The 13075-nt window shown below is 47.9% G+C and overlaps 1 protein-coding gene across 1 annotated transcript in view; it reads left to right on the forward strand.

Moving 5' to 3' along the window:
* The window catches only part of GRID2IP (Grid2 interacting protein), a 98383-nt gene that overhangs the window by 19654 nt on the left and 65654 nt on the right, over positions 1-13075 (forward strand). Inside the window, exons 2-3 of the mRNA XM_054043166.1 lie at positions 501-1093; positions 7487-7641. Of these exons, the coding sequence (XP_053899141.1) occupies positions 501-1093; positions 7487-7641 (748 nt within the window). The remainder of the gene's footprint in view (positions 1-500; positions 1094-7486; positions 7642-13075) is intronic.

Here is a 13075-nt window from a genome sequence, read left to right on the forward strand (position 1 = left end):
ATAAAGGGTGTTGCAGTTTACCTGGTCTTGGCCAGACTGGTGCGAGTGCAATGTCACCTTCCCCAGGTGAAGCCTGTGAGTGCTCATCCCAGCAGGATCTAGAGGATCTGGCAAATTCTAATACAGATATGTTTGCAGTCATTGTGTAATGAGAAATATTTGTTATAGTAACCCATGTGGAGTCATTTGTGTGACCTGGTTTTTAGGGTGACATTACCAGGAATATGAAATGATGGTTTCACTACGCGGGTAAAAGACAGTTAGTTTGCTTCCAAAGGAAACAAACGGACTAGACTAGAAGGATAAGGAGCAGTTTGTAGGGAGGAATTAAAAAGGATCTTCTCCCCACCCTATCATGGGCATTTTCTTTCCAAAGGGATGAGAACACAGAGCAGACTAGAATTCCCACCAGAGGGCATCCTATATAAATAACATCAGCTGGACCTAATGTTCTTATGTATGGGAAACAATTTGACTTTTTTTCTTCCCTCTCTCTCCAGTTACAACCATGCCGGCTACCAATCAGGGGTGGCCTGAAGAGTTTGGGTTTAAAATAAGTGGAAATGGTCCTTGCTACATCCTTGCAGTAGAAGAAGGCAGCAGCGCTTATGTAGCTGGTCTTCAGCCAGGAGACCAGATCTTGGAGATAGAAGGCCAGCATGTTTCTGCCATGAACTGCGAGACTCTCATCAACCTGGCGAGGCAGTGTGAGAATGTGCCTCCCAGCATTGGAGTGGTCTCACGCATCCAGCAGATGGATATCAATCCTGGCCCGGATGGAAAGTTTGGTTTCAGCCTGATGTGTAGCGGTGGCAGCTCCCTGCAGGTGGAGAGCGTAGCCCCAGACTCACCTGCTTCTGAGTGTGGAATGAAACCAGGAGACTACATGCTGGAAGTCAACGGGATCCCAGTGAAGCTTTATGAAGCAGCAGCTGCCATGATCAGCTCCTGCCAAGGGAAGGCTCTGAGACTGGGGCTGCTGCGGCTTGGGCGGGTGCAGAGATGGACCAGCAGCAGTGTACGGGGATTCGTCCAAAACGCCGACGCCATCCACCAAGAGAGAAAACAGAAGGCTCAGGAATTCAACAAGAAGGTAGAGCCCAGGGGCAGGGCCAGATGGCTGTCTGGCAGGGCACTGTGAGTCTGGCTAAAGCCAGGGAAGGGGAGGAGGCTGTGGTAAAAATGGCCAGATCCACGTGTTCATAGATGATTGTTATTAGAGCATTTAGTGGAGCTCTTCACTCAAGGAAGAGGTGCACACAGAGTCAACACACAAAGTATTATTCATGATTGAGCTCTACTAACAGAATCTGTCCACTGACATCTTAGCAGATTTGGATAATATAGATCCTTGTTTTCCCTTTTCTCATGTATTGGGGTCACTGATGTTTGAGTTGAGTGAAACTGGGACACTTCTAGTCTCAGGAATTCAAATCCCCTGGAGTTTTACCGTGAGCATTGGGTTTGTTCACAAAATGCAAAGACCAAAAGGCCATATCCTCAGCCGGTGTAAATCAGGGTAGCGCCACTCAAGTCATTGAGTTTTATGTGATTTCCATATAAATCTGTCAGTCACCCCAGGTGTGCTCAAATATTGGGGGCCAGATGTGATTTGGGTCGGGGCTGTGGGTTGCGGCTATTTCCTGGTCGAGGCAGGACCCTATATATTCATGCATAAACAAGGAGGACTTGCCTGGTGTCTTGGCCATTTCCTGTTATTTCCCTTCCACCATGTAAGTCACAGGGAACCTGTGGAGCTGACTTTCTCTTGCCACTTTTTGCTGAAGGCAGAGTCCTGGCAGCCCCGCTATGCCTTAGGCTCTCATTGCCTGCTACCGTTTTTCTGGTGTGTAGAGTATTTTCAGTGCGAAGCAGAGTGTTGGGGGCTGACTTTGGGCTTAGCGCTTCCATCTCCCATTGACTTCAGTTTGAGATGTGGGTTCTCTGAATGTCTGAAAATCAGGGATGTGCCTCTCAGATCCAGATGGAAATGAGAATGTTCCCATGCATGGAGTCTATCTGTGCAGTGGAAGGGTTCACAGAGACAAGTTTTGGGGACATTCTCTTTCAGTTACCAAAAATGTTTTCAAAAGGAGAAGGGGGATGGTCTTGTGGGAGGAGCCTGATTTGTCAAGATGGTTTTGTGGTTAAAACATAGACTTGGGAGTCAGGAGACTTGGGGCCAGATTTTGTTCTCATTTATAACTGTGTAAATTAGTGTGACCCTAATAGAGTTACATTTGGATAAAACTTGGGTTAGTGAGAGTGGAATCAGGACTCCTGGATTCTATTTGCAGCTCTGCCATTGACCAACCGGATGGTGACCATAGGCAAATCACTTCCCCTTTCTGTGCCTCAGTTTCACCATCATTTTACAGATGAGGATTGTGAGAATGAATTAATGTTTGCAAAGGGCTTTGAGATCTTTGGATGGAAGGCTGAAGAGAAGAGCCAAGTATTATTAATTTTTCGCCATGAAAACATAATTATTGTCAAGCGATAATCTGTAAGGCCAGATATCCTTCTCTTCAGAATCTAAATATTCATTTAGAGTTTTATCATATCAGCCTTTAAAAAAATTAGCTCTTATTTTGCAGCAAAGGAAAAAAATCAAAGTAATTACAGCTTCATTGTGTTTCTGATGGTTACCCCGTGGGTAATTTGCCAAACTCATCACCTCTTGCTAATTATAAATTTGATCACGGTTGTTTCTTTAATCTTCCTACTTTCCATTTCAAAGTAACCTTTTAAAATACTGTTATGAAATAACCGGGTTGTGTTTGTTGATCCCAAGCTGATAAACACCAAGACATTAGTAAAGAGATGTGTCAGGATCAGCTGAATCTCACTCTTCAGTCAAGCTTTAAATTAAGGGCTCACAAATATGCATTTAATTTATGATTCCAAAGGCAGTCCCACTGCATGTTAGACAGATACCTCCTGATTATTGAGGATTAACAAATGGATGAAGGTGTTGGTCTATTTTACACTGTCTAATGCAACTGGATTAAATCACAGTAAATGTTTCTTGGATGATTGTCATTAAAATTTAGGAAGCAAGCACATTAATGATTTTGGAAAGGTTCTTCCTCATGCAACGTGTGCCTGTAAGGTCAATGGGACCATTCATGGAAGTGGAGTTGAATTTAGCCATGTAGGTGTGGTTGCTGCATCTCTATGTAACTTAAATCAATCTGCACTGCTTGCAAGCAGTAACCCCTCCACACACTTTGTTTCTGTACCAGCTCATCCAGCCTCTTGTTCCCCAGAGGGTTTGAGAGGAAATGAGTGTGTAGAGCTTTGTGGGTTGCTGGTTTCAGGAATGAGACTGTAATGGCTCTGATGTTTTAAGTAGCCTAATTTTCAACAAGCTGCAGAAAATAATAAAACCCAATAGAGTGCTTCCCTCCATCCTTTATCGGTAAACGCTGCTTCAGTTAGAGCTGCTGGTGGTAGAACTGGATAGAAAAAGCCAAAAAGCCAGAGGGAATGCTTGGGAAGCTCATCTGCATGTTATTACCCAGAATGCACTAGTAGCTCACCTCACAACATCACTGGGGTCCAGGCTCTGGTCACGTGTAGGGTTACCATACGTCCGGATTTTCCCGGACATGTCCGGCTTTTGGGGGCTCAAATCCCCGTCCGGGGGGAAATCCCCAAAAGCCGGGCATGTCCGGGAAAATCAGGAGGGCTCCGGTGGTGCTCGGCCGGTGCCGGCGCCGGTGCGGGGCCGGGGGCATGGTGCCGGGCCGGGAACCAGTGGGGCAGTGCCGGGCCAGGGTCACAGTGCCCGGCCGGGCGCGGGGCCGGGGTCCGGGTCCGGGGAGCCGGTCAGCCGGGGAGCCGAGCCCGCCGGGCGGGGAGCCGGGGAGCCGAGCCCGCGGGGCGGGGAGCCGGGGAGCCGAGCCCGCGGGGCGGTGAGCCGGGCGGGGAGCCGGGGAGCCGAGCCCGCGGGGCGGTGAGCCGGGCGGGGAGCCGGGGAGCCGAGCCCGCGGGGCGGGGAGCCGGGAGCCGGGGGGGTGCGCCGGGCCGCCTGGGGCCGGCAGTGCTGGGCGGGCCGGGGGTGGTCGGCCGGGGCCGGCACCCCAGGGCCCGAGCCGACCCAGGCTGGAAACGCCGGGGGGCCAGCCTGGGCCGCGCCTCCTCCCCCCACACCGCCCCTTACCTGCTACAGGCTTCCCGCGAATCAAATATTCGCGGGAAGCAGGGGAGGGGGCGGAGACTTTGGGGAGGGGCCGGGGTTGGGGCGGGGGTGTGGGCGGGGCTGGGGGCGGGGCCGGGGGCTGTGGAGTGTCCTCCATTTGGAGGCACAAAATATGGTAACCCTAGTCACGTGCTAAAAAGTTTAAGGGTGCTTGTGGTAGCACTGGGTTCTCTGCTGTGTGAACCTGAGGTGCAGAAGGCTTTTCCTACACTGAGCACTAGATCATTATCTTATTTGATTCCGTGGGCTATCAGCACTCATGGAGGGGGCTGGGTGACTCACGTGCCAATATTGATATTATTGTCATGGCTGGCTATGCTGTGGGCATGAATCCAAACCCTCACTGGCCTACCCCTGACCTAGGGGCTCGAAATCTGCATCCAAACATTCTCAGTGTCTAAATCACTGATCCAGGATCTGTTCCTTGTGTGTTATTGGACTTAATGTTCCAGTCTGGCCCACTCCAAAGGGAGCTACAGAAGTTGAGGGGAACCCAGAGATGGACCCAGAGATGGGGTTCTGGCCTCCTCGCTTGTTGTTCTTTGTCTGAATGGTGAGGTGGGGTGGGACTTTGTCAGGACATAATAATGATACTTAGGCTTTCAGTTCCAGGTCACCCTCTCCTGTTGTTATTCACTGAGCACCCAGGGGTGTGCCAGGCACCATACAGACAATCATAACAATGAAAAAGACAGTCCCTGGCCTGAAGAATTTACAATGTAAACTGAGCCCAAGTGATTGGTGGCTGCTGAATAATGAATGAGATGACTGGTCCCAGTCCCCTTCCCAGTGGTAGATGATACTGTTTGCACCATTAGGCCCCCTTGTGGGCAGTCAAGGACTGAACGGACCACGGAGACTAAACATCTCTTATCCCTAGTCGTAGCCCCTTCAGGTCATATTTATGTGCCTCAGTAAGGCAAAGGAAGGGCAGCTTGTCCTGCCACTGCCCATCCTGTGTTTGCTCTGTGCATAAACACAGAGCGTTCCCTCTTACGGCTGCCAAGCCAGCTGTGCTACTTTACACCCAGTTGACCATGGCCCCAGGGGCCACTCTAGAGCTGAGAATTGCAGGGACCTAGAGATGCCCTGACAATCTCTTTTCCCGAGTCACCTCCCTGCGTCGGGAGGACAGGAGAGGGGAAAGTAGCTGGAGGGTGTGGTGTAGGAGATGCTTTGGTAGCTGTGCTCCACCCCAAGGATTCTTCTAGGCAGGGGAATTTTTAACTCACTAGATGGCTGGGTTTATGGCTGCAGCAGCCAGAGGGCATCCAGGATTCTGGCCCAGAATTTTCATTATATGACCAGGTTTTATCATTTCTTTTGGGCTAAATCCTGAAGTCCTGACTCAGAAAAAACTTTAACAGGAGGACCTCAGGATCTGGCCCACTGAAAATACCAGGTTCATTGTAAACACTGCACTGGCACTTGAGAGTAAGGAGCATGTGAGTCTGTATGCTGTCTAACTGCAGTCTTTACTGCTCCAGATTTAATAACCTTGAAATGTCTGCTGCTTACTGGGAATTTCAATAGTTGTCACGTGATGGCCTTTTCAAATTGGCAAGTACCTTGTGGTTTGTGATGTAGGTTAGAAACACCTGTGAGAAGTGACTTTGGAGACCTTCAAAGTGGAACAAGGACCAGGAGGCAACAGCTCCTTTTCCTTTTCTTATGTAAAGGTCTCTGTCACCCAGCACATGGCACTTCTTCAATGGGTTTTATTTTCTGCTCATTTTAGATATTTTTGTGGAGTGGAGAGAACCCAACCTAAGGAAAGGTGCGGGTCCCTTTGTTACTCAGGAGCAAAGAGTGAATGAGTTATCTGGCTACTATTTCCAACCTGTATTTGTAAGTGTAACGGGGTGGCAGGAGCTGATTAAGAGCTTTCCTAGCAGTGCCCTGCCCCAGTAAGTCAGATGCCTGCAGCATTTGGGAGTCACTGCCCACAAAACCTTTAAGCAATGGAAAAGCAAACAAAAGAGGAACTGGGGCAGGGGGGGATCTCAGCCAGTTTTCTGCTTGCTTGGCATTTATTGTTTCTGGAGAACATTTGCCTAGAATGCAGACTCTCCGAAGTCATAAATTCCAGGGTGAGCAGATGGCTCCAAAGCCAGTTTACACAGCAGGTTCCAGTCTTTTAGGGTAACTGTAACCTTGAGCCTAGCTGTACCTGCCAGTACCTATTGATGCCTCCCATTTATTTATATGTCAGAGATGGGATTTTTCAGGGTCATGACCCCCTTGCCAGGGTCCACTATGGGTCAGAGTAGGTGTAACTGAGTGATTGAAGGCTAGCCAAGATGCACTGAAGACTAGCATCAAGGCTCTTCATTAAGGCAGAGAAAGGGAGCTCGGAATCTCAGTCACAAAAGTCTGAGGTACCAGCGGTGGCATACATCCCAGTGGTTGGGAACTATGAGCTAACATGGCCCCTTCCCACTTTCTGCACCAAGGCAAGAGTTTCTCTAAGGTTAATTTCCTATTTTTCTGCAGCATTTTAAGAAATTAATAGCAAGAAAATATCACTCTGTGTAATCAAGCAGTAATTAAAGGGTTAAGATAGAATCAGAACTGCTCAACTGTGTCATGCCCTACACTGCAATTGAAGGTTGTCTTTGAGCTCATGTGTGGGGTTCTGTGCTTTTGAAGTAGGAGAATTTCTAATCCTGCTGTTGGTGTAAAGTTCTCACTGGCCATCACATGTGATAAAGGACAGTTGTGAAGTCCTAGGGCAGGGGTCGGCAATGTTCGGCATGCGGCTTGCCAGGGTAAGCACCCTGGCGGGCCGGACCAGTTTTATTTACCTGCTGACGCGGCAGGTTCGGCCGATCGCGGACCCCACTGGCCGCGGTTCACCGTCCCGAGCCAATGGGGGCAGCGAGAAGCCGCAGCCAGCACATCCCTCATCCGCGCCGCTTCTCGCCGCCCTCATTGGCCTGGGACAGCGAACCGCGGCCAGTGGGGGCCGCGATCGGCCGAACCTGCCATGTCAGCAGGTAAATAAAACTGGCCAGGCCTGCCAGGGTGCTTACCCTGGCGAGCCGCGTGCCGAACGTTGCCAACCCCTGTCCTAGGGAGCCCTGAGTTTGTGTCACTAGCATCTAACATAATCATTTGATGATAACAGGTGGGTTTGATTGTTTTTTAAGTAAATTGTTTCCTCTCTTTTGTGTTGGTCCAGGTATTACAATTATGTATGTGTTTCTGATGGATTTATTTCCATTGAGTTTCATGTCAATTTCTTCCTCTATTAATGTGTATCTTTCTCCCACTCCCACACAGGCTGACGAAATCCTCGGAGATCAGCCAGAGGTAAAAGAGAAAGTTTTCACCATCTTGAAACAGTATGCGGCAGAGAGGAAGGTGGAATACTTGGCTTACACCCTTTCCATGATTCTCACCAAAGAATCCCATCAACTTCTTATTGACAATATCAGGTACAAAGTGATCAGTAACTATCATGTTGTCATGCAGTTAATTAATACATGGGGTGTCTAGGTGGTGGAGGTGAATATGGATGAAGGGCATTGGGCTCTAATTATAGAGACAGTTCCAATCCTTCATTGCAACCAGCAGCACCAAGAATCTTTCACTTTCTTGATTTGGGAAGTGTAAGACTTGCACAGTGACTTTCAGTGGAGACTATATTGTTTTGACTCCTACCAAGGGGAGCAGGCTCCTGACTGAGATCAGATCAGCTTTGCCAGGAGACACTAACTCGCAGCTGAGACTCACTCAACATAGCACAAGGATAGATTGTCGAAAGCTGACATTTACACATTGTTCTCCATTGGAGCTGCTCGGTGATGAGTTCAGTAGAAAATCTAGCACCTTATGACTAGCGTTTGTGTCCCCACTACTGGGTGGAACATTAGACCTACTCCAGCATGTATGACTATGTCACCCTTTGCTGGAGTCCCATGGAGCTATAACTACAGCTAACTGACAGTGTCCTGGAGCTCAAGTGAGGGGGCTTGTAAATTAGAGCAGAAGGGCCTGAATTCTTTCCAGTGTGAAGTTCATAAAGTCACAGATTAGCCATCAGGACACTCATTTAACCCACTTGCAACAATCACTGCTTACAGATCACAGGCTCTTGGTTTGAGTCCCAGCTACAGTATTGTGCAGGACACGTTTGCATGGCAGGTGCATTCACTGGGTAGAGGAGTCAACTGGTTAGAGATGTGTGCCCTAGCATGTGGGCATGTGTCATGCATAACTCTGCTTGCAGAGGTGACGTTCACTGTGGCTAACGTCGGTTGAGGGATGAAATCTCCCATTGTCAAGTTCACAAAAATGTTCTGGTTTGTTGCCTTTCTCGGTGAGTCATTCCATCTACTAACAGCATTTTAATTGGATCCCTTTTTTGGACATCATTTGAAATAGAAATGAAATTAGCTATAGAATGTCTGGAAATTAACCAAGGAAGGTGATGGAAAATAACCCAAAATCCACAATTAGAAAACTGGAGCTAAATTCGGGTTCAGTCAGGGGGGTGATGGATTGACGAGCAGCAGAGGCAGACTTCTGTGTGGGGAGGCTGGGGGCCGGAGGGTGAATCAGAATGAGCGGGAGCTGGCAAGGCTTCATCTCTGACAGATTGGCTGGCAGAGTTTTACCGTCTACCTTGTCTGCTGCCATTGCAGAGTGCTGTGTCTGAGCTCAGCTGCCTCCTGTGCCCCGGGATGGCATGTTGCCATTTCTATGGGTGTCACACTTGCAAACACTCATGGATGCCATGGGTCTGGGAAACACCAATTAGTAGTTGTGTCAATGCAAGTGAGCGGCTTTCCAAAGCACTAAATGTATGGCAATTTTTTAAGGGAAGAGGAGAAAACTCCCTCAGTAGCCTTGGCTGTAGAGCAACTGCTAAGTGACTATGTAATTCTAGAATAATAGAACATTAGAAGTGGAAGATGGGTCACGTCCCAGTCAGGATTGCTCTCTACAATCTACTTCTGTGCTTTGTCCAGTTGCCTAGGTGCCCCAAATGCTTCCACATCCCTTGGGAGACTGTTTTGTGGCCTAATAAATCTAACTGACAGGATGATTTTCTGCATGTTCCTTTGCTTAATTTTACCCCATCAGCAGGAGTCCTGACTCCCTGGATCACCCTACAAAATCCCAGCCCCTTCTTGGTATTTACACCCTTAAAACTCTTGTGGGGCCTGATTCTGCTTTCACTTACACGAGTTGTATATAGATGTAACTCCACTGATGTCAGTGGGCAACTCCCGAATTACACTAAGGTAAATGAGAGGAGAACGAGGACTGTAGACTTTTCTCATGCCACCCTTTGGCCAAGACTTACTGGCTTCATTCTCCCCTGCCTTCCACTTTTTGTTGTCATTTACACCTGTGCAAAGCAGGTGTAAAATGCTGCCCCGTCTGAATGGCAGTTGGGAACCCGGCCTTGCATGGTTAGCGCTGTTCATTTCTTCTCATAACTCAGCCCCTCCAGCCCTTTATCACTGTGGTGCTCTTCTCTGAATTCCTTCCAGTTTGTCCTGATCCCCAGAACGAACAGCACTATTTTAATTAATCTGCGGCACAAACCCATTGTCTCCCATGAACAAACAGGGACTGATCCTGCTCCCTTTGAAGACAGTGGTAAAATTCCCAAAGTCGGGGATCTTTAGCCTGACTTTAGACTTCTGAAAGTGGCTGGCTTTCCATTTCCCAGTAAACACTGCAAGCCTTGGTCCAGGCGACAGCCCTGGTGTCAGCTTTCTGTGGAGCTGAGTGAAGCCTGCAATTACAGCACTGACCTGCCGTGTGCATCCCAACACTTGCTGCCTGTCATGAGAAAACCAGGGGGCCAGAGGCTCTGCAAGGTCTTGTCAGGATAATTTGTCTTTCAAAACTTGATGGGAAAATATTGTTATTATGAGAAGGAAAAAAGCAGCTCAAATCCCCAGCTCCAGTGATGTTTCCAGACAATACAGCTTCCCTTCCCCTGACCCTGAGTGTGAACTCCTGGTGGTGGGGGAAGTGGAGAGGGAGATGGGAAATCAGAAGGATACAAGCAGGCTCTGTGCTTGGTAATTTTCTTTTAATATCACACAGTGTTGAATTAGTGACAAATTCATTATTTCCTGTTTCCCGTGGGACATTTCCTCTCAGCTTTGACACCCAGCACAGCGGAAACACCTAATGAGGGCGCAGTGAAAGGCTGGGAGATCACTTGGCGCTGAGCCATTTACAGGCTGTGTCACTATCTCCAGTCAAGAAAAAAAAGTTTGCTGGGCTTTAAATATTGCTCCATCTCTGAGCCTCTGGAGGAGACAATCCTTGGCAATGCTGTTTGCTCTGCTTTCTGCTTCCTTGCGTGTGTGTGTGTGTGTGTGTGTTAGAGCTTGAGGTGTCTTGGGAATGTGGAGGTAGTGTGTATGTGTGCGTGTATACCAAGGGGAAGGTGTAGATTTGTGTGTGTGCAAAGGAGGGGTGTGTGTATTGCACCTCAGGGGGGCTGCACATCCATGTATATGCGCTGCACCTGAATCTCTCCCCACCTGCCGGTAGATACACTAGATCACAGCAATTGGTTTTTCTGGGCTTGGCACTTACAGCACAGCTTGAATCCCTGCATAAAGGCTGTACAGGAAAATTACTGCCCTTGAAGCTCCTTTTCTCACCAAGTGGCAGAGAGAGTGGCCTGGACCATCACTCCAAAAGGAGCCAGAAACACATCAGTTAGAGTGGCTAAGCTGCGGGGAGATCAGTGTGTCTGCGGACAGCACTTGGAACGGAGAGGTTAGATTTTCCTATGCAGAAAGAGCCCTTGTGCCTGTCTCTTTAAGTGTAAAGAGTGAGGACCTGATTCTCATTTACAAAAAAGCCTCTTTACATCAGTCTGACAGTGTAACGTGCCTTTAAAGTAGTCATAAATGACATTTACAGTCACTGCCAGAGCAGTGTAAAAGGGCCTGAGTCGTAAATAAGCATTAGGCGCGGTGTATGGGCATAATGTCGCAGAGATCTGCCTTTTCTGCAGTCACTCATTATATTCAAAACAGGTGTTTCATGCTCTTTGACCAGGTTGATAGGATGCACAAAATCACCACAGCACACCGTGCTCTCAAACTCTCCATCGACATGCAAAGGGGAGCACGCCCTGACTTTACCTGGCTCCGCCCAGGGGCTATCCAAGAGAATTGTGGATTTGCAGGATTGAGCCAGATCTGGGAACTTCACTATGTAATGCCTGGTGCAACCCCATCAACCGTGGTCACTCTGGCTAGTACAATGGCCCTTAGTTGACTATGATTGTTTAATGCTGATGATGGCGTGGGTGTGCATGCCCCATGCACAGAAGCCTTGACTTTGAGCTCAGTTACATATTGATTTCAGTGGAAATACCCTGCTGTAAGTGAGATCAGGATTGGGCCCACAGTCTGTATAGCAGGCGCTGCACGTTCTTTTTATGGCCAGGCAGTGCCAGGTCTATTTTGCAGTGGGATGCTGTCTGCATGCTGGACACATGATGGGGATTATGGTCCGTCGGAGACGATGTTCATTAGGGAATCAGGCCTCCATCTGGCTCCACTCTGGGCCCGGCTTTCCAATTCCTCTTTAATCAGTGGAATTGTAAGATATTACGGTTACCATAACAACTGTCCTCCATGCACAGGGTCTCAGAAACCTTTTCAAAGGGAACTACAACTCAAAGAGAGTGATGGGAGCTCGCAGCCCATCTTGCCTGCCTTCTTCATGCAGCATCACACCATGTTTCAAATGAAAATATTGTCACCTTACTATGTGCATTTAGCTTCCTTTAGGAGAAGGAAAAAGTGAATCATTAATCAGGCGATGGCCACTTTTGAAACATGACTGAGAGATAGGCTCAGCCCCTGGTACCCATCCATGCTTGCCACCTTTCAACCCATCTGCAGCTCCCGGTGTGTGTGGAACTTCTGATTCTCTCTGACCAGTTCAGACGCAGGGGAGAACTGAGCCCCAGAATTCTCTTAGCATGATCTCTTGTGCTTTCTCCAGCTATACAGATGTATGTAAATGTAGTGATAGTGACATAGGAGTTGCCATTCCAGATCAGACCTGTGATCCATCTAGGCCAGATAGACAGTGACCAGTATGAGCTACTTCAGAGAAAGGGGCCAAGGAGCCCTTAGTGGGCAATTATGGACTAACCTTCCCTGCGTACATTCCCTCCTAACCCCCAAAACTTTGTCGTTGGCTGATGCTCTCAAGCATGAGAGTTTATTTCCCTAATAAATGGGGGATATAAATATAAATGTCTAATTCTATTATGTACTTGGCTTCACTGAGATCGTGTGGCAGTGAGTCCCACAGGTCAATTACATGTTCAGTAAAAAGCATTTCCTTTGCTCAGTTTTAAATTTGTTGCCATTTGGTTTCATTAAATGTCACCTTATGAGAAAAGGGTAAATAGAAGCAACCTCTTTATCTTCTCTAGAACAGTTAGTTAGTATGCCTCAAGTGTGTTCCTTCTTATTTGTCTCCTCTCTTAAAACTTTACACCATCTCAGACCATTCTCCAACTTCTCATCGAGCATCTTTGAGCCCCCTCTAGTTCTGTGTTTTCTTTTTTGAGGCAGGGTGACATGAACTAAATACAGTATCCCAGGTAGGGACCATTCAGTCAGATAAAGGTATTAGAAGATTTTCAGCATTAGTTGCCATCTCTAGCCTAACATTTTGTTTTCTTTTTTGACTGTTGCTGCTGATGGAGCAGAGCTTTTCCGTGAACTATCCAGAATGAAAGATGATGAGATGCCCTGATTTGCTGCAGACTTACTGGATATTGTATATAGTTTTTGGTTATTCCTACATGGCTTGAGATGGATCTATTCTATCAGGTATCCTTCTACCTTTTCATTAGGGATGGGTTTA

The sequence above is a fragment of the Malaclemys terrapin genome, chromosome 10 (assembly GCF_027887155.1).
Source record: "Malaclemys terrapin pileata isolate rMalTer1 chromosome 10, rMalTer1.hap1, whole genome shotgun sequence".
Taxonomy (NCBI): Eukaryota; Metazoa; Chordata; order Testudines; family Emydidae; genus Malaclemys; species Malaclemys terrapin.